Source organism: Gracilinanus agilis, chromosome 3 (assembly GCF_016433145.1).
Source record: "Gracilinanus agilis isolate LMUSP501 chromosome 3, AgileGrace, whole genome shotgun sequence".
Lineage (NCBI taxonomy): Eukaryota > Metazoa > Chordata > Mammalia > Didelphimorphia > Didelphidae > Gracilinanus > Gracilinanus agilis.
In genome coordinates, this window is record NC_058132.1 from 236,519,144 (window position 1) to 236,545,952 (window position 26,809).

The window sequence follows — 26,809 nt, forward strand, 5'->3', positions numbered from 1 at the left end:
ATAAAAAAATGCCTGCCCTTTGATCCAGCCTTACCATTGCTGGGTTTGTACCCCAAAGAGATCATATATAAAGACTTGTACGAAAATATTTATAGCTGAGCTTTTGGTAGTGGCAAAGAACTGGAAAATGAGGGTATGTCCTTCAATTGGGGAATGGCTGAACAAACTGTGGTATATGCTGGTGATGGAATACTATTGTGCTAAAAGGAATAATAAACTGGAGGAGTTCCAGGTAAACTGGAAAGACCTCCAAGAACTGATGCAGAGCCAGAAGAACACTGTACACAGAGACTGATATACTATGGTAAAATCGAATGTAATGGACTTCTGTACCAGCAGCAATGCAATGACACAGGACAGCTCTGAGGGATTTATGGTAAAGAATGCTACCCCCATTCAGAGGAAGGACTGCAGGAGAGGAAACATAGAAGATAAACAATTGCTTGAACGCATGGGTTGAGGGGGACATGATTGGGGATGTGGACTCGAAATGACCACACCAATGCAACTAACAACAATATGGAAAAAGGCCCTGAACAAGGACACATGTTACAACCAGTGGAAATGTGCGTCGGCCATGGGTGGAGGGAGAGTGGTGGGTGAAGGGGAAAGTAGGAGCATGAAGCATGTAAACAGGTTAAAAATGAATAATAATAAGCATTTTAAAAAAATACAAAAAGGTAGAGAATATAGTAAGGATGACATTTAAATGCAAAATCTGCTGATATACTGAAGAAAAAATAGAAAACAATGGCCAATAATAACCTAGAACCTATACTCATCATACTAGAACTGAAAGAAAGTCTTTTTTGGATACTTTGGTTAATAAAAATAAAACCCCAAACAGGTCAGATATTAAAATGTTGCCAGTTTTTGCTGAATGCTAAGAACTATTAAAAGTATAAGGAAAATAATTAGTTTTCTAGAAGAGAGAAGGATGAAATAATTTTAGAGAATTCAAGAGATTTTCCCAATAGGAAATATGGAATCTTAGAGCTAGAATTTACATCAAAGGCCACTAAATTCAATCAATACTGATTTAGGAAAATAATTTCCACAATATCCCTAAAAAGAGGTCATATAGTATGTTTTATATGTTCACCTCTAATGAGAGGGATTCTTATTACCTCTAGAGGCATCCCAATCAACATTTTGCATTTTTCTAATTATTGTGAAATTTTAGGAAATAGTTGAGAAAAGTATTTTAAAAGGCTGTTAATGAAGCAAGGAACTCTTAAGTAATGAAGTTTTTGATATAGTGTTGAGAACATGAAATTATAAGGCAACCAAAACAAGAATTAGTTATGTCAATTTAAAAAAAAATTTATGATGCTATGAAATAGAATAGGACGATTCCATAGTACTATTTAAAATAAAGTGGGGCAGCTGGTGGCTCAGTGGATTGAGAGCCAGGCCTAGAGAGGGGAGGTCCTAGGTTCAAATCTGACCTCAGACAATGCTTGACTGTGTGACCCTGGACAAATCACTTAATCCCCGTTGCCTAGCCCTTATCACTCTTCTGCCTTGCAACCAATACACAGTGTTGATTCTAAGACCAAAGGTAAGGATTTTTAAATAAAATAAAAGTAAGTTAAGTTTTATATTTTGTCTTCTTACCATGATGAATTTCATAATCTTCAGTTCCTTTACCTTTAAATACTGCCACAGATGGTTGATGAACATAAAACTTACGGCAGGTGACTGGTTCAGAAAGACAGTCAAACCTGCCAACCTAAAAAAAGGAGAAAATTCATTTGAGTCAAATATGAAAAACTTTAGCATCTAGTAAAAAATTTTAAATCATGAAAATGTTCTAAGATAATGTTGTATTATTAATACATAACTATTTACTTTCTTTTAAAAAAGTTTTAAATAACTCCCATTTTATTCTCATTTGATAGATTCAAATACATTTCCAAATGGATATTTTTTTCTTTTCATATAATCTACATTTCCAATGTATTCCTCTCTTCCTCTCTAACATCCTTTTAACTGATGCCAAACGAAACAGAAACCAGGCAAACTGAAAAACTTATTGACATCAGAAATCTTCACTGTCCAGTCTAGAAATTTTTATTTAACCTATAATGTTGAAAGTTAATTTAATCTCAAAAAAGAAAAAAAAAGTTTCTTTGTTAGAGTTAAACCAATTTGGGAGGATGCTTCAGAGTAAATTCTGTAAAACTGTTTAAGCAATCTACTCTCCAATAGAACATTTACATACTTATAAATAATTAAGAAAACCTAGTATAAAGCCAGACCGATTAAGAGAGCAATTCTTGAAGGAAATATATTTTAGTTACTAGTAGTTATGTTTCCTAAAATCTGGAATGGAAAAACAAAAGAAAACCCAACCAGGAAATCTGAAAAGAGAATTTCAAGCAAAACTGACATTTTGGATCCTTGACATCACTTAAAGCATAATTATACTTGAAAAACAGAAACAACTTTCTTACCTGAATATGTTCCTTTTTAAGAAGAAATTTTAACTTTTTAAAGTCATGAACATTTGAGTTTTCATTTTTTCCAAATTGAAAGAAAAGCAGCCATCTATGATGAGCCAATCGATCCTTAAAAATAACAAAGAACAACATGGGGAAACTTGGATGTCAACTCTATTTCTGTCTCTTAAATGATTCACATTATCTATTCTTTTACTTCAAGTATGTTTTCCAAACTGTAGGCCCATTCAAATGTTCATTTTATAACTTCATTTTCTCTTATATATGTGCAATAGACTACCTGCATAATATTAAGGGAACATTAGGCTAAATGTCACTGAGTTATGAAAATATAATGAAACCCTTATTAGTGAACATTTTGCCAAGAGACGAGTATTACTTAACTGCATATGGTTAAGGAACCGGAAATGAAGATGAATTTGTTTAGCTTTCACAGGAAGGATGTTTGGGAGTGTGGAGTTAGAGATGGAAATAAATGAGTATAAATCTTTCATTGGTAACTAGGACAATCACCAATACTCCTTATATAATTTGATGAACAATTCTTTAAGTTTTTTAATTTGTGAACCTTTATATACACCAAAGTGGGAGAATATACAAACTGGTGATTTTAAAACAGTTTAACCTTATTTGAAATGTAAGCTGATGGTGTAATTAAATATTAAATATTACCTTTAGTGAATCTGCAGAGAGCATTTCAAAATCTGGAAGATGGTGCATTATTTCAACATAAATCTCTTTGGCATCCAAGGATTTGAGAAACTAGAATCAAGGGAATAGCAGCTCAGATATCCATTAGGTTCATAAGAGATAAATAATATAATAATGTTTGGGGATTTCAGTTATACCGGCACCATTACTGATAGTTACATTGGTGTGGTTCTTTGGATGTAGACCAAAAGGACCACACCAATGTAACTATCAATAATATGTAACTATGTCTTGACTGACCACACATGTTAAAACCTAGTACTCTTTGTTAAAAGCAAAACATGTAATAACTTCTTTATTTGCCTTAATCATGAGGGAATAACAAAGAGAGACTGCAGGTTGGATCTGATTTGAACCCCTTTTAGTCCTAAAAGCTTAACTGGAAATGATGAGAACCCTAGGAAGAAATGAATACTCATTCTGACTTTGTGATTCAGAAGATGAAGAAATTCAGTCACGGTCTGAAATGCACTCAGAATAAAGGGAGGGAGGCTATCTCACAGGATGAAATTCTTTAGAGAAAGTCAACAGAGGAAGGATGGGAGAAACTGAAGAATGAAATTCTGCAGATATAAAGAAAAAACAATTTCAACTGAGGAGGAATAATGGAAATTGTCTGAAAGGATAGAGGAGGTATAGGCAAGTAATAGAACTTGGTATGGCCCAATAGAAATCATGTCAGACATATTAAAACTCAAAATGAGCAGAAGCTAGAAAAGGAAGTTAAGGGCAAGTTTTTTTTTTTCAAGCAAGTTTAGTAGAAAAAGGAACTGGCCTTTAGAAAGTGTGGATGTAATAACTGACACTAAAGAAAAGGTACAGCAGCTCAATTCTCATTTAAATTGTTTTCTCTATCAAGGAGAATGAACTTTTCAAAGGAAATGGCAGAACAAGGATGGTTAATAAGGAGCTGATTTCCAAGGTAAATAAAAAGCTTATAAGAGATGACCAAGTTATCCTTTATGAAATTTTAAAAAACCAAGTAGGCTCAGATGATGTTTTCTCAGGTACTGAAAAAACTGGAAGATGTGAATGCTGAGTCACATCACCAATATCTAAAAGATGATGGAACACAAGACTAGAGAAGGGCAAATATGGTCTACAATTTCAAAAAAAGAGGAAGAGTTTAGTCTGTAAAAAAAATAATAATTATTAGTGGCTTAAAATCAATGTGGTGAGAGCTCATTAGTGGAGAGCCCCAGAGATCTTTGTTTGGCCCTGTGTTGCTATTTAATATTTTTATCAATGACTTGGACAAAAGCATATCAAATTTGATATGATATTGAATTGAGGACAACAGCCAACACTCTGCATGACAGTTGGGATTTTAAAATATTTTGATAGGCTAGACCACTGAGGTCAATCTATTAATAAGAAGTCAAAAATAAGCATAAAGTTTTATTCTTAGGTTTAAAAAATCAACATGACAAATAAAGAATGCAGAAAGAAAAGTTAGGCAGCAGAATGTCCTTGCAAGATCGTTGTGAATTAGCAATGTGACATGAGCCAAAAAAGCAAATGTAATTTGGGGCTGCATTCTAGTAGGATCAGAATTTCAGAATATTTCCAAGAGCCAAGCTGCATAAATTGATATAATGCATTTTTTAAATCCAAGAAGCCAAAAAAATAGGATAAAAATGTTTATTCTGAAGTAAAATTGTAATGATTTTTTTTTTGCATCAATTGATGCATTTGGTATTTCTAGGATTAAGAGGACTGGTTCCAAGAATGAAGAAGTGAGAGCCATTCTATATTTAGCCTTTACTGGACCTCATTTACAGAAAGTAGCTATTTTTTCTAAATATGCTCCACACATAAACAAGCATATAAATAAATGAGAACCAATTTCATTCCTTGACCATCTGACAAAATGACAAGCATGGAAATTATTTAAAAGTGACACATACCAAAACACCTCCTTTTTCTTTGTTAGTTAATGTGGCCCCAGGTGGAAAATAAGCTGTAATACTTGATGTGATGTCTAGACTTTTACACAGGTTACCCTGAGTACCACAATCCATCCAGCCTATATTAACAAGGCCTTCCTAGGAGGCAAAAAGAAAGAAAAAGTGTAGACTAAATTACTTAGTTGGAAATCTGTAAACTGAAAACTCTGAAAAAAAGTATGCAGAAAATATTTTAAAAGTGACCATTCAAGGAGTAAAATCATACTACTATAAATTAAGGTACTTATTTTAGATTTTTTTAGACACTGAAATAACCCATTTTCGCTTTTTTTAATCACATTATATTTCATTTGGGTCTTCTTGGCTTATTTCTAAATGAATCAAAATGTACTTACCATTTTCTTGATTTTGTTCCATCTTTTAATGTTGGGGAAAAAATCAATCACAAAACCCCATGAAATAGATATTCTATATGAAATAACTACCATTCTAGCTTTTACTTGAAATCAATGGCCAACTTAACGATTTCCACAGAAATTTTTAGTTCAGTTCTTGGTAAAGATAGCAAGGTATACTATTTAACTTAATGTGTAGTTTTAACAAAGTTTATTCCTGCTTACCAACATGCCAGCCAGTTTAAGACGTGTCTGTGAACTTAAGCAATCTGAAACAAATGTAAAAAGTTATCACAGTTTTATAAGACATATATCACCACTATCCCTTCTCCTAATTCTCACCATGGTTAGATCACATTTATTAATACAGGGCCCTCAATCAATAGATTTGGCTTTACTAAAAGTTGTTGAAGTCTTATCTGGTAGGTCTCTCAACTGACTTTCAATTTACAGTTTTGTTAAGATTCACAGGATCACAGTTTAGTAACTTTTATATCTATTAAGATTTTGCAGGACATGATGATAATAAATGTCATCATCTTAATCTTTTTTCCATTTCTCAATTTGTGGTGTCAACAGATTGTTTGAATACATCAGGTATGAAGGTGGTGAACTTGTTTTACCTGAGACATATTTTCTAATGCATTTTTCACTATTCTGCTCTGTGCCCACTTCTTCATTTAAGACATTCAATATCAGCATCAATGTCAATCACAAATGAAATAACTTGGAGAATCTTGCCACATTCTTCACAGAATTTCTTTACACCTTCACCTTCTATAACTGATATTGTATAGGCTGAAATTATCTTCATTTTGATTTTTTTTATGTTCATCATGAGCACCAAAATGTGGAAGGCTAAGTGACCCATGAAATCATGTTTTTTTATTACATTTAGTAATGTGTTATTGTTTCTTATTAACTTTAGTTTGTGGTAAAATGAACAACTTGTTAAGCATCATTATGAACCTCTCCAAAAAGAACCCAAGTCATTCCTCTTTTTATTTTCTGCTTTTGTTTATAATTCAAGGAGATCAATATTGGGGTACATCAGTTCTTCCAAGAGTAGGTCAATTTGTTTGGTAACTGGATAAAGATCTCACATTTATTATTATGTATATTTAATATTTATAGGCCTAAAAATAAGGTGATTCTTTGGCTTGGTATCATGATGAAAAAAATTATTCAAATTACATATAAAATCATAAAAAGAAAGATCTCTAAGTTTAGATTTTTTCTTTTTATGAAAGAATGTTTTAGATTACAAACTTAGAAGTATTACCTTAAACTAAAATTTTATTGTCTCCTCAGCATAATAAAAAGTAAATATTTTTTTACCTCCTGTCGTAGAACAAAAACTGATGAGCCAGCCAATACCAGAGGCAAATGCAGTTTCGATGGCATTAACAAAATTTCCTTAAAAAAAAAAAACAAAAAAAAACACACACACACACATACATAGATACATCAAAAATAATTAGAAGCACATTTCAGTATCTTCTTTCATGACTGTGCCCCACTTATTCAAAATCCCATGAAAAATTTTCAAATTAATTTTAATATATTCAAATGTAGCCATACTTCCCTGCACTTAGTAAACTTTAAGAATAAAAATTTTTTCTCAGTTAAAACACATAATTATTCTTTACTTAATTTTGTTTAATTTATTACTACATAATTGTAAATTATGTTTTAAAATAATTTTTAATTATTCACTTAATTTTATTTAATTCCCAATTTTAATGTTACCTATTGAAATATCAAGTTAGTTTAGGAAATATTATGCTTTGTTAGGTACTTTCATCTAAAGTTCTTAAAGGGTTTCATTATGTTCTTACTCCTAGGATAAGAAGAAGGAGGATAAGAATGAATTTACTATGGTTAAATTACTTGATCAATGTTAGAGTCAGTGAGAAGAATCAGAAAAAAAGCCAGTTTTCTTAAGGTTATAAAACCATATTCAAAAGTAACAAATATAGATCTTATATAATTTACTTTAATTTTTTTCTCCCATAATCAACTTATTTAAACAAAAAAGAAGTTTCTTCTCTTTGTATAATCCAGCTCTAACCATTCCCTTTCCCAGTCTTCATTCCTGGTCACATTAATATTCATAATCATAGTAAGTTCTGCAAAAAGAATTGTGATTTTTGAAAACCTATATTTATGCGGGGGATTAACTAGTTTCATGATTTCTTGGACAAAGACCTCCTACCCTAAGATAGGGCCTTGTATGAAGTCTGGCAAAGGCACTTTTGAAAATCTATTGCGTTTATTTAAAAAAATTGTCCATTAATATCACCACTGTCAAATTATACTTATTATTAATTTAAGGATAAACAGGTATTGCTTTAAATTAGAGAAGTAAATTACCTGCCCATAATTCTGTTACTGTGCTTCTGACATACCGCATGGCAAAATTCACTAAGTGGTCCTTTGTTCTCTCTCCAAAATATTTCATTGGATTCTATTTTTAAAAAGAGTGAAAATAATTTTTTTCATATTTAAAACATATTACCTCATATATAATCAACTCCAAATATTGCAGCTTCTTCCATATATTTGATTAGTAAGTATAATAAAAGTTAATTTTCATTAAAAAGATGAAACTACAAGCTGTTCCACAGGTCTAGAAGAAAAACTTTAAATCTCTTAGCTTAATTCCAAGAACTGTGAATTCTGTGTCTACTTTAGAAAAAAAGTACCACTATAACACATCTTAAGAGTCATGTAAATTTTCATATACTATTTAATGGCTGTCTTAATATATAAATTTTCTTTTTTTTCTTTAAAAAAACAAAACAAAAGCACCCTTTACCCTTATTATCTTAAGAATCAGTACTGTGTATTGGTTCTAAGACAGAAGAGTGGTAAGGGCTAGGCAATGGAGTTAAGTGATTTGCACCCAGAGTTATGAAGCTGTCAGGATCTCTCAACTTTAGGCTTGGCTCTCAATCCACTGAAGAACTCAGCTGCACCCAATAAACTAATGTTCAAGGTGACATGAAATAATAAAAAAAACCTGTCATGTAAGGCTATCATTTAAAGTTGGAGAAAAATAGGATTTATTTTATTTGCAAGAAAATATTCATGTGTTAAAGACAATTATGTATTGTCTATAAAAAAAGAACACAAATTAGAAATTGATTATGATGATATATGAAAGTAGTGACTTAAAAATGTCTAACGATAATGTAAAAAGCAATCATGCTAACAAAGTTAGATAAGGTGCTTAAAACAAGAGTTTTTATGACCAAAATCCTAAATTTATGGGTTCTTTTTAAATTTTATTGTTTACTACTCTACATTCAACATTCATGAGAGACTAATTTTTTTTTTCTTACCATTTCAGATTTGAAAATGTAGAGGCTTGGATAACTCTTGATTCCTTTCATTCGGCAAAGCATTCTATCATCTCCACAATTTACAGCTCCAATGCGAAATAAACCATCCATTTCTTTAGCAAATTCCCTCCACTAAGGCAAAAAAAAAAAAGGAAAAAAAGAAAAGAAACAATTTCACTTACTTCCCAGAAGACTTAAATCACTACCTTCTTCAAAAGGATTGTAAGAGGGGAAAATGAAAAAACAAATAAAAGTTTGCATTTATGGAAGCAAAATCATGTTTTAAGAGTAATAATTACTTCTGATTAAAACATTTCTGAAAACGGTTTTTTTAAAAATGATTATGTGAACATAGATTTGCTGGAAATGAAAAATGAAAAACCTAATGTTAAGATGCCAGATGAATACATACTGTGGGAGCTAAATCATGGCAGTGTGAACATCCTGGGGAGTAGAAATTTATGAACCATAGCTCTCCAGAATTAACAGCAGCATCTAAAAAGCACATGAAAAATAAAATTAAAAATGATTTATAAAAAAAAGACTTTTGAATGTTTTGGTTTAGTTACATTTGTCTTGCTCACAAAAAAGAAAATCAAGGAAATATGAATGAAAGATTCTTTATATTTGAAAAATCAATCAATATGCCAACACTTCTTGTCTGATTTTCTTTGTGTAAGGCACAGACCCCAGGTTGGTTGGACTTCTGAGGAAAAAGAAACATACTGTCTTCTTTTTCCTCCCATCCTTTTCGACCTCCTTTTCCTATACAATGAAGTGAGAAATAGTAGCTTTAAACCAAGTGTAATTCCAGATATAGAACTACAAAAGTCAGAACAAGGGGGAATGAGCTAAGCTTGGCTCACAAAATACTCCTTTTGGTCTCAATTGATCAGCAAATATTTAGTGAACTAAATGTGCCAGGAACTATGCTAGATGTTGGTGATATAAAGGCAAAAAATAAAAAGTCCCTGCCCTCAAAGAAAATAACAGGCTACCATTGGGATACAATAATAATGCAACTTTAATTTCAAGGAAGAACTAATAACAAAGAGAACTGGAAGAGTCCTATGTAGGAGAAAGTTATGGATTCCATGAAGCAGGAGGGAGACGGAGTGCATTCTACACATACATAGGAGAATCACTCATATAAAGGCAGAGGTGAAAGATGAGTGTCATAATGAGGGACACATATGTTAACTGAAATAGGGAGTTTATGAAGGGGAATATTATGAAATAAGTCTAGAAAGGCAGGTAAAACCAAATTGTGTAGTGCTTTCAATTCCAGATTGAGGATTTTGAAGATTTCTGAATAAAAGATGATATAGTCTTCTAGAATATTGATTTGGCAGTCATGTGAAGGACTTATTAGAGAGGGTAGATACCAGAAGTTGATGTCAATTAGGAGTCTGCTGTATTAATCCAGGTTAAAGATGATAAAGTCTTAAACCAGTGTAGAAAAAGTGGAAAGAAGAGAGACCAACAAGTGCTGTGGAGGTAGGATCACCAAGATGTGGCAAATGTTTGGACATAGGGGATGAGAGAGAGAGAAGAACTAAGAATGACCTCAAATTTCAAACTCAAATGACTGAAAAAAATCATGGTACCATCAACAGAAATTTGAGAATATGGAAAAAGTTTAGGGAGAAAAAATGATTTTATATATGCTGGGGCTGGGATTCCTATAGGACATACCCATATCTTTGAAGGAAGATAGTGATTGTCTGCAGCAAAAATTAGAGAGTATATTCCAGACATGGAGGATCACTTGTGTAAAATTACAACATACTAGTGTATTAGAAATAGGTCTCAGAGTATTGCTGTCCAAAAAAAAAATTCCTTATCTTTCCTTTCAAAACCACCTTCCAATTCTGAACTTCCCTCTTACTGCTGAGGGCACCATGATCCTGTCAACCTTAGTTTGCAACCTCAAAATATCATCCTTAATTCCTTATTCTCTCTTTGATCAGTTGCCAAATCTTGTCAATTCTACCTCTACAAAATCTCACATATGTGCCTTTCTCTCTACTTCTATTTCTCTTATTTTAATTCAGATGCTCTTCACCTCTTGTCTGGATTATAAGGTCTTTTAAGGTCTCCCTGTCTTAAGTTTCTCTCCACTCCAGTGATTTTTGGATTCATACAATTGTGCGGTACTGACCAAGACACTCAATTAACTTCACCGGCTCCATATTACCTCTAGGATCAAATAAAACTCCGATGCGAGATTTAAAGCTTTTTACAATCTTCCTCCTTTCTTTCCAATTGTCTTATATATTACCTACCAACATATACTCTATGGTCCAGCTACACTAGCCTACTTGCTATTCCTCATACACAAGTCTTAATTTCCTCTCTTTGTACTAACTGCTGCCTGTCCCTGAAATGGGATGTTTCTCTCTCTGAAACAGTCTCCTCTCTCATCTCTACCTTTTGGAACCCCTAGTTTCCTGTAAGACTCCATTCAAATGCTACATTATAGAGAAGATCTGCTCCAGGGTTATGTGACCTTTCCCTCTGATAACTTTGTATATAATTTTATATATGTTCTGTATATGCTGATAAATACACATGCTATCTCCCTCTATTAGAATATAAATTCATGGATGGTAGTGATCGTATCTATATAATTCCTGGCACATAGCAAGTACTTGATTTTTTTTTTTACTGATTGATTAGTCTAGGACAGACACTAATAAGAAAGCAGCAAGACATTCTTTTGTGTTCACCTGCATCAATTTCCCAAGATATTAGTCTAACTCTTTTTCTTTTCCCAGATGATGAATCTAAGACTGAGAAAGCTATAATAAGTTATAAATAAGTTGCTCATGGTTATGCAGCTTGTTATAGCATTAGAGCCAGTATTTATGTCTTATGACACCCAAACCAGTGTTTACATGATACTATGCCACTTTTTAAAGCTCAGGTCTTGAGCCTTAATTTCTTTTGGTTACTTCAATAAGGGGGTGGGAGGGCCTGGGGGTGTGGAGGTGGAGACATAGTATATATAAATTACTCTTCCTATCTCCAAACCAGATCAAAATGTTAGAAAAGTACAGTTTTAGGACAGTAAATCAAATTTAACACTAATAAAAAAAGTGCTTTGAGGGTTTTGATATATGAATGTTTACAGAAGTCATACATTTTTGATTCATATACTAACAATAAATATCACAATGCATTACATTTCTCCTAAAGATAAAGAGATGTCAAGAAGTTTACTGAATCAAAAGATCTGAAGGTTCTAACTTCCTTCATTTTAGAGATGAGACTATCAAGGCCTAAAGATATTAGGTGACATGTTCAAAGCTACACAGCTTACTAAGTTACTGAGCTGCACAGGTCCCCTAATGCAGAATTTAAGTACAAAATGGAACTATAAATTTGATGAATATAATTTGGTGCCATAAAATGGGTAGGAAAAGATTTTACTTTTATTGTACCATTAAAGAAAGATAGGGACTAGACCTGTGATTTCAATGATAATGCAAATAATAAAATATAAATACTTTATAATAATTCAAAGGATGAGGCTCTGTTAAAAAATGCTATATTTTTTTAAAAGGATGTTTCGCATGTCTTATTCTTTTACCAATTAAAATAGACAGTAAATAAAATTGTTTACCACTTTAGATGCATAAAGTAAAAATTTGAATAAAACTCTTTTGTCTATAATGTGGACAACATTAGTTTTGCTCAATGACTCCATGTCATCATCACATTGCTTTGAAAAAGTTGTATGCTCTTAGAACCTTACCAAATTCTCTTCTGTCCAAGGTTATAATTTCAGGATCATCATCATAAATACCTAGTTATAAAAGGATATAGACAACCAAAATTATAAAACAAAATATAAACTGCACTTAAGAGTGAAGTTTGAGTACTGATACTTCAAAATTAGAGTACCGTACATTTTACTTACACTTGAAGAGAACATGCACAGAAATGCTAAAGGAAAAGTCCAAAATGAATATGATCAGTGACGTATTTAATGAATGAAAATTAAAGCTTTAATACCATGATTTCATGAAACTGACTGCTTAATACTTTAGCTTTTGTATAAATTAATCATGAAAGAACTTTCCATTTAACATCTGTTTAATCCAAATAAAAAAAAGTATTTTATTAATTTTTTCTAGTGTTAAACATATGGTCATTTAATATAATAAATGAAGAATTTTCTTCCATGTTAAGAAGTTTCCGCGATAACAAAATTTTTTTAACTGGATATTTATTAGTCCAATAGATATTTATTAGATTTTTTTAGTATAGGTAACAACCCTGGGAGGCAGATGCTACTATTATCTTCATTTTACAGATAAAAGAAAATGTAGCCAACAGGGGTAGACAAACTGCTCAAAATCACATAGCTAGTGTCTTAGACTGTACTGAATTCAGGTCTTTACGATGCCCGGTCTTGAGTCCAATGGACCATCTAGATGCCATTTACATCATTGTGGGAGGGCACAAAAAAGGCAAAGTGACTTAACAAGGGCTACACAGCCAGGCTGTATTTAGAGGTAAGGCAAGAATTCCAAGGGCTAGCTTTTTAAGCACACTAAAATTGCATTTGAAAACTATCAAGGCTAGAGGATAGGGCTAAGTTTTATATCTACTCATTCTCACTTTTTTCCTTTCTATTTTGCTGTCTTTTGGACTTGATTTCCCTTTTCTGTCCTTGCTTATCCTAACCTCAATCTTTGTCTTTTTGCTACTTTCTCAAACCAAATGCTTATTAGGGGAGACATAAAAGATGGAGTGTCTGATGTAAAGCTTTATCCTACAACTAAATTCAAGGCGAACTCTGACTTTTATTATAAGAATTACTTTTTGCAAATTTCACAGAATGTCTCAACAGATATATTATTAAGATATTACAAGGTCAAATTAGTGTGGATTTTTAAAAATATTGATTTAAACAATAATTAGAAGATATAACACCTCAAAATTATGAAAATGATATAATGAGGTATTTTCATTTTTTTGGAATAATATGCTATAGTAACAATGCAGATCAATTAATAATTATCATGAAAAAAGTTATCATACAAAAAAACCTTTTCAATATAATCTTAAATAAGAATGATAAAATTTGTGAAGTTATTATAGTGTCTCACCAAAATCATATCGGTAATAATTCCAGCTTTCATACTGGCCCCTTTCTTGATTATCCTCAAGTCCTTTTTCTCCATACTTATCATACTTTTTCCGAAGATCTTCATCTTTCAATACTTCATATGCTCTATTTATTTTCAAAAACTCCTCATGAGCATTTGGGTTATTCTAGTAAAGAAAAATGGTAGACTGGTTACAAAGCTATGAGCTTAAGTTTATCACTTCATAACTCAGCTACACATTTAATTCAAGAAGTCCTAGAAAACTATAAATGCTATAGAAAAAGATGGGAAGAATAAATGCCCAAGGTTGAAATCTATTTTCTAGGTTTTTACAACCATTGCAAAGTATCAGGATATAGAAAAATGAGAAATTTCTCTGCTATCCAGTGGTGTACTGGAACCAGTTCAAACTGGTTTGTTAAACTTTCAGTGTGAGCACCTAAGAAATCAGCTACCATTACAAATCAGGGTTTGAGTTATTGTTTTTTAATTGTCTAGGCATGAGAAAGTAATGGAGAACAGTTAATAATGCAAATTAAGCAGAAAAGAACTTAGGACTTCTAATTTTTTTTTTCTGGACATCAAAACACTAGCACATTCCTTCCTTTCCCCCAGAAAAAAAAGAGCAAATATTTACATCTTTATCATTGTCAGAGCTTCTTATATTTCCCTCTCTCACACACATACTCACATGCACACACATTCTTTTACACATTTCAACATGGAGGAGAAACAAATTTATTTTCTAAAATGCTTAAGACAATCAACTTCCCTCCAATTGCTGTACAATTGCTGCTTTTATAGTAATAGTTGAATAGGACTCCTAGACATCAATATAAATAAGGGGGATGGTTTGTATAAACCCTTTAATGTATTTAACAATAGTCCTTTAGCTGTTACAATGATCAAATCCAGCATCTTTTTTTTTCTAACAGCAAATGAAAATGTATATTGTAGTGCTAGTATTTCAATATGCATCACTTAAAATTCTAAATTTATTATAGGATAAAAACATTCAAAATAAGTTAATGCAATTTCATTAAAAGATGTTACTATTTCAGTAACTATCAAAAATAAATAAAAATAATTTCTACCTACCGGGTTTTTATCAGGATGTAATTTCAATGCCAACTTCTTGAAAGCCTGTCTTATTTCTCTACTATTTGCTTCTTTGGATACTCCAAGTAAACTGTAAAAATCCTTATCAGTGTAGACTAATGCAGTAAGATATACTAAAATTAAGAAACAGAGAAAAGTTCTTTTCCTGTCTCTAACATAGTCTCCTTTCTTGAACCAGTCTTCCATCCTTTTTTTCTTACATAAGTTCTAATTCAAATAAATATTAGGATATACAGCCAGTTCAGTACTGAACTTTGAGAGATGTAGTCCATACTAGTCCATGGATGAAGTTTTAAAAAATGGTCTTCTATAAAAATTGCAACCTAAAGAGAGGAAATGAAGAATTTAAAATCTATTTCAATCACAAAAGTAAATGACAGAATTATTTGTTAGTCAAATGTTATTAGATCTTTTAGTTGTGCTACATGGCTATGTCTATCTGCATGGCAAATAAAGTTATCCCCCAGGGATTCACTTAGGGGAATAGCTCTGTTTCAGAAACCAGATGGTAGAGTTTTAAGCAGTAATTCAGGGAGTCAAAAAACGAAGGGCGAGTGCTCAAAAGAGCACATGTATTGAAGTGCTGAATGTTCCAATGTTCTCCAGTTTTTTCCCCCTTCAATAGAGTTCAGTTGATGATCATTGATACTAGGTTTCATTCTATGAAGATATTTCTTAGGAAGTTGGAAACAAAAGGCTCAAAAAGGTAGTTTGTCATGGTACTGAATTGCCCAAGAAATCGATTTTAATATTTTAATTTTATAAAATTCCCAATTGACTTTTGATAATAATTTACATGTTAAGATTCCTTTTTTTTTTTACTTCTAAAGGAAGTGGGTTTACTAACTATAAGTTGAATGGTTTTACTGTGTAACATACAAAAAATCGAATTCACATTACAACTGGAAGCATTTTCAATTTAGTAAAAGCAAAAACAAATTCACTTCCATAACAGTATGTTCAGAGAGACATATTTTGGTCACAGTCTTTTAAAAAACTAATAGATTTCCTTCATTATGCAAATTTGTCATAAGAGGGTTTTTTTTTAACTGGAAGAAGGTAGGATACATAATGGGCAAAGCAATAACATCTACCTCACAGTGTTGTAGTGAAGATCAAAATACAAAACATAAAATGCTATTAAAATGGTAGTTCTCATCATTATAAAAAGAAAAAAGCATTGTCAATCAGTCCCTTTTCTTGTCTTTTCCATTATTTAGTCTGTACAGTGGACAAAAGTAAATCTGAGTTCACTAACTTTGGACAAGTCATAGCCTGTCTTCCTTAGTTTCTTTTTAGTGATTGTATCAGGGTTGTAAGAAAAAAATGAGATTAAAATTTGTAAAGTCTCTGCAAACCTTAAAGGGCAATACAAATGCTAGCTATTATTAACTCAAGTTTCATTTATTTAAAATGTGTTATGTTTTATTTAAAAAGTGTTATGTTCCTTACCTGTTAATGGTCCTCAGCTCTAATCCACTTCCTCCCTTCCCTCTCCCCCACCCACGAACAAGCTAGGAATAAATACTGAGGTTGATTGGAAAAATGCCAGGAAAAAACCCAAAGCAGAACAAAACTAATTACTGAAACTGACAGAATATCGACTCAGGTACAGTGTGGCCTCTGTTAGCATTACAGCCCAAATCTCAGTCCCTGGACTGTGTAAACCTAAGTGCAGCATGTTTCAGTTCTATCATGAAGCAGGAAGGATGGATCATGCCTCATTCCTTTCTTCACATCCCTCTCCAGTGTCTGGGTGGAGAACCCCTATGTCTCTGCCAAAGAAGAGTCAGGCTGGGTACAGGCATGTGGTGAAGAGAATGGGAGATGCTGGAAGAGCTGGACAGGCTCCGCCAGAGGACGGTGGGGACAAAGTGGAGTTGGGCAAGGAGGACAGCGTGAGAGGAGCCACCCGGGAGAGGTATAACTTGGGATTGGCTGGAAAGGAGAAGAGGAGACCAGCGGCCCGGGCATGGTACTTAGAGGAAAGAAGGCCGGCAGGGAGGAGGTTACAATTTCTTTCACATCCCCTTTCCAAGGATGCGGGCCTCCTCCCGCCAAACCACGCCGCTCCTCCCCGGGGGCTGTTTCTCTGGGGCCCGGGCCTCCCCTGAAGGAGCCGAATGCTTCGGCCCTTTGTCCCCGCCCCCCGAATCTCTCCTCCCAAACAGGCCCCAGACCCTCCGCCCACCCGCCCGGTATGGCCCAGAGACCGAGAGGACTGGGGAGCGAGTTGGGGAAGGCGCTTGCTGCGGGTGCGGGAAAGGGAAGAGTACGTACTAGTCCGACAGCTCCCGGCCGGGGTCGGGAGCAGAGCCGAGGGGGCAGCGCGAGGAAACCAGAGGAGGAGGAAGAGGAGGAGGAAACGTTGCCTCCAGCTAGCAGCCCCGTCCGCTCCTCTGGCCTGGAGGCCGGACCGGCTAGGCGGAGCGAGGCGAATAGGGGGCGGAGCCTGGGCAGATGCGGCGCGGAGTATTGTGGGAGAAGGGCTAGGGTGGGGGAGAAGATGGGGCTGGGGCCGGCTCTTAGTCAGAGTGACGCTTCCCGGCTCGCGACAGTTGACGTGGCTGATTCCGGCTCCGGTTCCGGCTCTGGCTCCGGCTCCAGCTTCATCCTGGATCTCTGAAAGAAGGGCAAGGTCAGTGTGTCCAGGGTGTGGGCTATTGTTAACCGCAGGCCGGCCTGGGCAGCTCTGCGTCAGGAAGGTGGAGCCTATGGTGCTGCCTCTCGCTACCTTCATCTCCATGGTGACCCAGGAGCTGGGGATTGGGGAGGAGTGACCTGCCTAGGCATGATGTGCCTTCTCTGCCTCCTGACCCCAATCATTGACCTGCCACATTCTCGGGAAACTGAGGTTGAGACGATGAAGGAGACTTTTTCTTAGGAAGAACTGCTGCTGAAAGGAAACTTACTGAAGCTTTTGATAGTTTTGAAGGAATTCCCTGGCATTGCCCAATGCTAATTGTGAAGGGACATAAAAAGGACATTCTCTCTACCTTTGCATAGACTGCACTCCATATCTGCAATTTACTTTTACTCTCTTCATATTCCCCTTTCCCCCAAATCCTACTTTCTTATAAGGCTCACATCAAACTTGACCTTTCTTGGCCATTCCTCCACCCTCCACTGTTAGGGTCTCCCATTTTTCTGGTCTCCAAATTACTTAGTATTTATTTTGTATATATCACTATTGCTCTCTGTGTAATGTTCATTTATCATTCTTTGGAGATGATGTTCTGTGCCTAACTAACCATGTAATTTTGGCGAAGTCACATGGTCCCTGGACCCTAGTTTTATCATCCATAAAATGAATTGAACTGATTTATAACTCAAATTTACTGAACATTTTGTGGATGATAAGGTTTCCTGATGTCCAGCTCCTTTCCCATGTTACCACTTTTCATTCCTCAAAAATGTACTGATTCTTCCATTTCCAAGTTTTTTCCCCACTCCACCCTCCTTTTCCTTTTGTTCTAAGGAATTACTCCAGTCTCTTGTGTTGAAAACAAAACCCTGCCCTTTGTGTTAACCTCTTAACTTTCACTTTGTAGGGCTATCTGGGAAACTCCACTTCCTCCAGAAAGATATGGATCTGCCCAAAAGCAATCAAAGAAAGGAAAAGAACTTACCTCTACAAAAATATTGTAGCTTCTTCTTGGTGACAAAGTCCTGAAAACAATGTTCATGGATTGAATTGCTGAGCAGATTATGATAATATGAATTGTCTGCCTGAAAGAGTACAAAACCACCAAAGCAGTTGCAAAAGAACACGTCTTTAATCAGGACAAGGGAGACAATGCTCTTATGGCCCACTGCCACCCAGAGACACTCAATTCCTAGATTCTGGGAACACTATCTCAGGGGAAAACACCAAGAATGAGAATTTCCACTGAACTGCAGAACTCAGGGTCTTATATATAATTTAGGAAGCATAGTAGAAGCTAGGGAATACCTGAAAACAGCCTAGATATAATAAAAGAAACTAAGAAGACAAAAAAAAGTACTAAAATGATTATATCTACTAATCCCATCTTGGGTGATCCTGGGATGCTTAAGTGTTTCATAAAACAAGGTTGTCAGAATGTAGTGGAATTCTTTTGAGTCATAAGAAATGTAGATATTTAGACATAAGAAATTTAGACAAAATTAGACATATTAGAGAAATTAAGGAAGACTTGTAAGAACTGATGCAGAGTGAAATGAGCAGGTACAAGAGAACATTTATTGCTGAAACAATACATTGTAAAAATGAACAAACACCTGTGGAAAGTTTAGTGATTTCACTTGATCAATAAAGAAGATTACTACCATTTCTTGACTGAGGTGATAGACTCAAGTTACAGAATGAGACTTTTTTTGTACATGGGCAATTTGGGAATTTGTTTTGCTTGACTAAAAATATTTATTACAAATCTCTCACCGCCCCCACCCCTCCCACACACCATGAGAAAGTAGGTGGAAGAGAAAATAAATGCTTGTTAACTGAAAAAAAATTTTTTTAAGTGCATACTGGCCCCTCTCTTCAAGACAAGTTATACCTCTTCTCATATCTTGTGATATACTACTGGGTCAGAAGGAGAAACAGGGATGCTTCTTGCTCTTCACTGGAATTTTCTGTTGTCTTACTTTTTATCTTCTCATTTGGAGTTTAAATATTTCTATATAGTTACTGGTGGTGAAATAGCTATAAATATTGGTGCCCTTATTCTTTCTTAAGGAGTTCATCAATTTCAGTCTTCTTATCCATTATAACCCCTGCCTTGTTATTTATTTGAAGGCTTCTTTATACCTGTTATTCGCCCCTCAAATTCCCAGGCTAAGTCATATCACATAATTTGTACCTTTCTTCTACTTCAGCCACTTACAAAGATTATCATACCATGGAAGTGATATAGTGAATGGAGTGTTAGGCTTGCAGTAAGGAAAACATAAGTTTGGAACCTATCACAGATGCTTAATGATCATGTGGGCCTGGGCCCCAAGATTGCTCAACTTTATCTTGTCATCAACATAACTGTTCTTTGTCCTCATTGTGACTTCAAATTGCCATTTGTTGTATTCAGTTTCATCAGTCCTCCCTTTCCCCATTCAGACCTTGATCTATTAATTTTTGTAAAGCTCTCTCCACTTGAACCCCCAACCTTATTGTTTAATCCCTACCAACCTTCTCCACATATCAGTCTTGAATGATCCACCTCTACCTACCTGCTTTTGAACTTTCGTGATGCCACTGGGCACAATTATATTGTCTGAGTTCAACAGAAATTTATGTTGCAGTCAATCCTCAATTTTCTTGGGGCCAATGTTCTTAGAAAACTGTGTGAAAATAAAAAGTGCAAATGTTGATACCATGAACCTATGGGAAATGAGGGTGAGACTCCTGGGAACAGTCAAAATGGTAATCTTTCACTAGAGACTATGGAAAATATACTTTTCTGTATACAGTTGTTTACAACAAAACATTAATTCTGGTAATGTACATTTTTCCTAGCATAATAAAGATGAAGTAATCCATAAAATGTAGGGGAGAGGAGAAGTAACAGGGGACTAGGATGGAGAGAGACAAGGACTGCCATGTCAGAAGAACCTCTGAGGTAAAACAGGAAAAGAGTCAACACCTACCATTTCTAATCTCCTTTTTGGCTCTGTTGTTATACTGTTCCCTAATGAAAAGCACATTCTGAGATTAAGTCTAACAGCCCAGAGTGACTAGGGGCACCTCAGACTGGCCTGGCCCACTGCTCTGTGCTTATCCACTGCTCCTCAAGGAAGCTCAGGAGCTCAGTGGTATGGGCTGCGGTGGAGTTGAGATGCAGACTTAGCAATACTTGAGAGGTTGGTGACCACCATCTCATTTACACACCAACTTAGCAACTTTTCAGTTTTTTTTCAGTTTCCTCATCTATTCACTTGAGAGGTTACTTTAACACTTTTTAGTTCATGAACATTTATGAATATTTACCTTCTTTTTGCAGATATAAACTTGCACATCATGCTTCTCATTTTTTTCTCTACTGTGCATAGATAGCCATGAGTGTGAGTAGTTGCTAATGTGAAAGTGAGAATGAGGTTACTAATAAAAGTCATCACAAATGTTGAGAATTGATTATTTCAGTTGCAACCTGGCTTTCACTGCTGCATTCTAATTCTTTTACTTTGGTTAACTATCACACTTTATACATCTATTCTTCAAGCTTCTTATTCTCTCTTACCTTAACAGGACTTTGCCTCATACTTTACCCAGAAAATAAAGGTCATTCATCATAAGCTCCCTTTCTTTCCAATTTTACACCTCAACTGCCCTCATCTTCCATTCACTCTTTGCTCCAGTCTCTGACAAGATGGTCACATTGCCAATGACAACTTTTTTGTGTCATTTATCTCAGCTCCCATATACCTTTCATTTTGCCCCTTCAATAATTTGTGCTTATCTTTACTCTCTCCTTATCCTCCAACTTCATACTTAAAACCTGCAAACATGTTCAGATCTCTCCCATTCTTAAAAAACACTCATAATCATGTCATCCCCACAAGCTGTCATGTCACATCTCTTAAAACAACTGAACTCTTGCAACAAATTGTTTACATCTCAATGTCTATACTTTTTCACCTTATACTCAATCCACTGAGCCACCCAGCTGCCCCTCTAGTTGCCAGTTCTTATTAACTCTTCCTCCACAAGATCTCTCTCACATTTCCTCATTCTTGTTCTCACATCACAACCACCTTAGTTCATACCTTCATCACTTCATTCCTGTACTATTGCAGAAGTCTTCTAATCAGTCCCACCCCCCTCAACCCCCTGCCCTTCTCTGCTGGTGGATTGAGTATTCTAGGGTTTTAACAGAGAAACTTGAGGGAAGGGTAAAAGGAAGGCAATAATGTAGGGAAGAAGAGAGGATAGAACTCGATATCACATAACTGATGTGTGTGAAATGAAGAGTACACAAGCAAGAAGGGATGGAGGGGCCATTAGATGAACTTCCCTCTTATCTGAAACCAACCAAGCAGGACTGGACATTTATACAGAGTATGATGTAGAAATACATCAAACTTAACAGAGAATTAAGTGGGAATAAAGGAGAGGATTAAGCAGGAAGGAGATTGAAGAAGTCTGGAAATAAGGAATTTAATAGGAATTTTCTAACATCAAGTCAGATAGTTTCTAGGGACAGTGACCACAAGTCAATACCAGCAAAAAAAAAAAAAAGGGTCAAAGAAATGGATAATTTTAACCTTGGGAGCACTATGCTGCCTTTTCTGACTACCTGTCTGGATATTGGTGGCTTTTTGCCCTAAAAGAGTTTTAGAGCTACTTGACCACAGGGGTATACTAAATGGTACATTCCAGTAAATGCTTAATAAATTTAAACATTTAAAATACTACTTTAAGGTTCAGAATATTTGTCATGTCATTAAGTCAAATATGCTTGAAAAGCTTCTTTAGTACATGTTAATATACACATTTAATACTTGGTACTCTAAGGGTTAAATTGGGGTTTTAACAAAATAAGAGACTTATATATTCAATGTTATGGTCACCAAATTCAAAATATTATCCCTAAGCCTGAAAAAAACTGTTAGCAGCTTTTATTTATAAGTAGGAAGAGAAAGAGTTGAAGCATTGAAATGTAGGAGGGAAAGAGGTAAGGAACTGTCTAGCCTACCCTAAGTGCTGATCCGATGAAATTCAACTTGTTCCCCAACAAAGTTATAATCTCCATATGGAAGTCCGAGTCTACTATTGCAGGATCTAAGGAAAAGAATCTCTCTATAGAACTTATGCTGAAGGGAGTGTCCCACCAAGGTGCCAATAAGCAAAGAGAGTCTCCTTGAAGAGCCACCAAGGCAGGAATCTTTCCAAGCCAGAAGCCTCAATGGTGTCTTCAGCCAGGATTCCACCAATGCAGCCTCCTCCAAAGCCAAAGCAGGAATTTCTGAAACCAATCTCTCCAGAAGCCAGGAAAGGAATGCCCGGAATATCTCCAAACACCAGGAAGGGAATGGTGTCCCAAACCATATTGGTCTCTTTTTATATTGGTCTCTTTCCACATCACTTCCTGTCACTTCCTGTCATTCCTTCACAGAAACCAATGGCAGACTTTCAATTTGCATAGCATTGCCCAGGAGGTGGGGTTGGGTACAGTGGCCTTTGGAGTTGTCACTTACTCTAGTATGTGACCTGTGGACTCTCATACTTAATGATAAGTAGGGGTACTTTAAGTTCTTGATTTGATTAGCTAAAAATAGGCAAAGGGAGAGTTAATCCTTTCTTCACATTACCAATATTTGCAAAACAAATAGGAAGAGATAGAATTTAGAACAAAATTTGAATAAGTATAAATACCTAGTGACTTTTTCCTAACATTAGTTAGCTAACATTTTATAATTTAATTGTTTTTTTTTAAATGTTTTAAGGAAAATCAATGACTTTCTATTACATGTGATACTTTAGAACTTTGGGACTTGTTTAGAGGTCCCATCCATTTAATAATCATGCGACTATGCATTGTATTACCATCCTCTGCTGTTACTAGTATTAAATTTGGCATCTTTTCATAGCAAGACTTTTCTCATACTATATTAGCCAGTTTAGTTCTACCTACCTAATTAGGTATACTGAATGAAAAAGAAGTGCATGTGCTCTATATAGCTTGCTTTAGCAAACTCTGTGCTTCCTTTTTAATGGTCAGTACATAAGAGCAGAGAAAGATCAGAAATGTGCTTTCATATCATTAGTCCCTGTGAATGATGTTTTCTAATAAAGACAAGTCCACCATAAGTATTCTTGCTATATCACAGACTAATTTCTAACCATTTCATCTTAAGAATGCCTGATTTTCACTGAAAAGACTTATTAAACTCATAAAAGTTTTTAGAGCTTCTTTCAAAGATTGCCTCTTTTCCTTGGAACATTTTAAAGCACTTTTGAATTTGGGCAAATCACTCTTTGAGACTAAATAAAAATGGAAAGAGTTCTCATTTACTTTTGGCAACACATTTAATGCCGATGATTATCTATGCCACTAAACATCTGATGACTTCAGCTATTAAAGCAACACTTTATTATTTATTGTTTATTACATTGAATAGGACACTAGATAGATTTAAAAGAAAAGGCATAATTTCTGTCCTTAATTAAAGAGTTGTGGCTTTAGCAACAAGATGTTAACAATAAGTAGATGATCCTTTCAGTGTGAAGTTCCATGAAGCTACACTGCTTATAATCCGTATATTATAGGTGAATGGCCAATTGACATTACTTTTATCCTTATTATCCCATATAGTCAAGATCAGTGGTCTGCTATTGGCCTTTTCTCTTTTTGTTTCTTAAATGGGACATTTTCCATATCATGGAGAGAGATTTGCCAACTAGGTCATGTATAGCCTCCAGCAATTTTGTCAGAACAAATGATTACACAGCCAAGTAGTCAAACACCCTGGCAAGCTCACTAGTACCAACAGCTTTTCAAATGCAAACTTCCAAATAGGTTTGACTCTGGAAATGTCTGGGTAGTTTCAGAAATCCCTTAAATTCCCATTAACAGTGCCATAAATGATTATTATTTGTTAGATCTTCTTGAAGCCCACACTAGAACTAGTAAACGTATTTCAAAGAAAAGTTTGGGTTTTATTGTCTTCCAATAAAATGAAACAATTTTCTGGAACCAAATATTACCATTAATTCTGCCCTCATTTACTTTTCCTTTGAAGTCAATAACAGAAAACTCATTAAGTAAAAGTGAGTTTATATCTGAAAGGTCATCTGTTCTAACTTTTGAAAAAGAACAACTCTTCCCCATGGTATGCTCCTCAATGATTTTTCAACAATATTAAATGGTTGAGTGAGTCTTTCTCACTCAAAGCTAAAGGACAAAGAATGCCATCAGATTTAAAAGAAACAAATGTAATGAAGACTACTAGAACTATTTTATCCCTACCATTCCTCTTTTATGATTTAATATTTGGATCCAACAAAAGATAGCACTGAGTTTCATATGTCAGGTACCTCATTAAATGTTTTGAAAAAATCACATGCATCACTGCTTTTTTTTTTCTTTAGAGTATTTTTCCAAGGTTCCATGATTTATGATTCCTCCTCCCCGCCCCCACCCCCCCCTTCCTCCTCCCTTCTGGAGCTAACAAGCAATTTCACTGGGTTATACATGTATCATTGTTCAAAGTCTATTTCCATATTATTCATATTTGTAGAAGAGTGATCTTTTAACATTAAAACTCTAATTATATCCCCATTGAACCATGTGATCGATCTTATGTTTTTCTTCTACATTTCTGTTCCCACTGTTCTTTCTCTGGATGTGGATAGGGTTCTTTCTCATAAATTCCTCTGGATTGTCCTGGGTCATTACATTGCTGTTAGTAGAAAAGTCTATTACATTCAATTGTGCCATAATGTATCAGTCTCTGTGTACAATGTTTTCCTGGTTCTGCTCCTTTTGCTCTGTACCAAGTCCTGGAGGTTGTAATCTGGTACTTTTGGGGCTGGGATGAGATGGATTACTTTGGGCCAGTAACAATTACACTCTGGGTTGAAGGCCAGCAGTTAGCCTGGTCAGGCCATGGGACCAATACACAGATTTTCTAAGTCACAGAGCTGGATATAATTAGTGAAAGATGTAATTTATTTCCAGAGATAGAGAGAGGGTTGAATGATAAGGGGAATTCCTGTCATTAACTGCTAGCTACAAAACTTCAGTTCTAAACCTCCTAACGGAGGGTCTTCAAATATTTAATTTGTCTACTCTTTTCACTCTCTCCTCACTAAGTTTTAACCCCAGTCCATGTTCTAGATAACCTGCACTAAACCCTCTCTTGGCTATTTGATGGTCTGTGACAAACTTGGCAGGGCCCAGGGAGGGTCCTAGATCCAATTGGATCCAGACTTCATCTTACAGTCAGTGCAGACAGCTGGATCACAAGGTTCTTCTCCAAGGGAAATACCATAAATGGATAACAATAAAGCAACAGGCAGGATAGGAAAGCAGGATAGGATCAGCAACCTAAGGACAGGCAGACACTCTCCCTGGGTACATCCAGAGAGAGATAGCCAACCCCCTCGGTTCCAGCCTAACCCCTCCTTCTAGCATTCCAGAATCTTTATCTTCTACAACCATCATCTCTTACTATAACTTATCCTACTTTATAACAAGGTCTTTCCAGTTCGCATGGAATTCCTCCAGTTCATTATTCCTTTCAGCACAATAGTATTCCATCACCATCAGATGCCACAATTTGTTCAGCCATTCCCCAATCGATGGACATCACCTCATTTTCCAATTTTTTGCCACTACAAAGAGTGCAGTTATAAATATTTTTAAAATGTATTTTCCCTTATTATCTCTTTGGTGTATAAACCCATCAGGCATCACTGCTTTTTAAAGAACTTAGTAGCTTTTATTTGTTATGAATGTGAGTTCTTTCAGAAAGTTTAAGGAAGAACTTATGTTTAGCATATATTATGAGAACTAAACTACCAAAAGATTTTAATTGTCAATTTTCTAGTCACAAAAGAAAGAAAACCAATTCCACTAACAAGCAGCTTTCAATATCTTTTGATAGATTCAAGAAAAGATGAATGATAGCAACATTTTTTTCATAATTTAACCTTTACATATTATTAGAAATACCCAAAGGGTTGAGTTGGACACTTTCTACCTCTAACTCAATGACAAAGATATTTTACTAATTTTTAGATCTTATTCCAGCTATGAATGGACAACCTGCAGTTATCCT

At 35.0% G+C, this 26,809-nt stretch overlaps 1 protein-coding gene and 1 long non-coding RNA gene across 2 annotated transcripts in view; one reads left to right on the forward strand and one right to left on the reverse strand.

The window, feature by feature from the left end:
* DNAJC10 (DnaJ heat shock protein family (Hsp40) member C10) overlaps positions 1–15,241 on the reverse strand; it is a 34,473-nt gene extending 19,232 nt beyond the window's left edge. Inside the window, exons 1-12 of the mRNA XM_044669731.1 lie at positions 15,035–15,241; positions 13,937–14,102; positions 12,577–12,627; positions 9,232–9,314; positions 8,820–8,951; positions 7,849–7,942; positions 6,814–6,891; positions 5,701–5,744; positions 5,081–5,218; positions 3,135–3,224; positions 2,457–2,570; positions 1,618–1,732 (exon numbers count right to left, since the gene is read on the reverse strand). Coding sequence (XP_044525666.1) covers positions 1,618–1,732; positions 2,457–2,570; positions 3,135–3,224; positions 5,081–5,218; positions 5,701–5,744; positions 6,814–6,891; positions 7,849–7,942; positions 8,820–8,951; positions 9,232–9,314; positions 12,577–12,627; positions 13,937–14,102; positions 15,035–15,241 — 1,312 coding nt within the window. The remainder of the gene's footprint in view (positions 1–1,617; positions 1,733–2,456; positions 2,571–3,134; positions 3,225–5,080; positions 5,219–5,700; positions 5,745–6,813; positions 6,892–7,848; positions 7,943–8,819; positions 8,952–9,231; positions 9,315–12,576; positions 12,628–13,936; positions 14,103–15,034) is intronic.
* Positions 15,242–17,560: 2,319 nt separating this feature from the next.
* LOC123239221 lies at positions 17,561–19,365 on the forward strand. Its single transcript, XR_006505722.1, has 2 exons — positions 17,561–17,693; positions 18,607–19,365. It is a non-coding gene; the product is annotated as an uncharacterized LOC123239221 (long non-coding RNA).
* Positions 19,366–26,809: the final 7,444 nt, after the last annotated feature.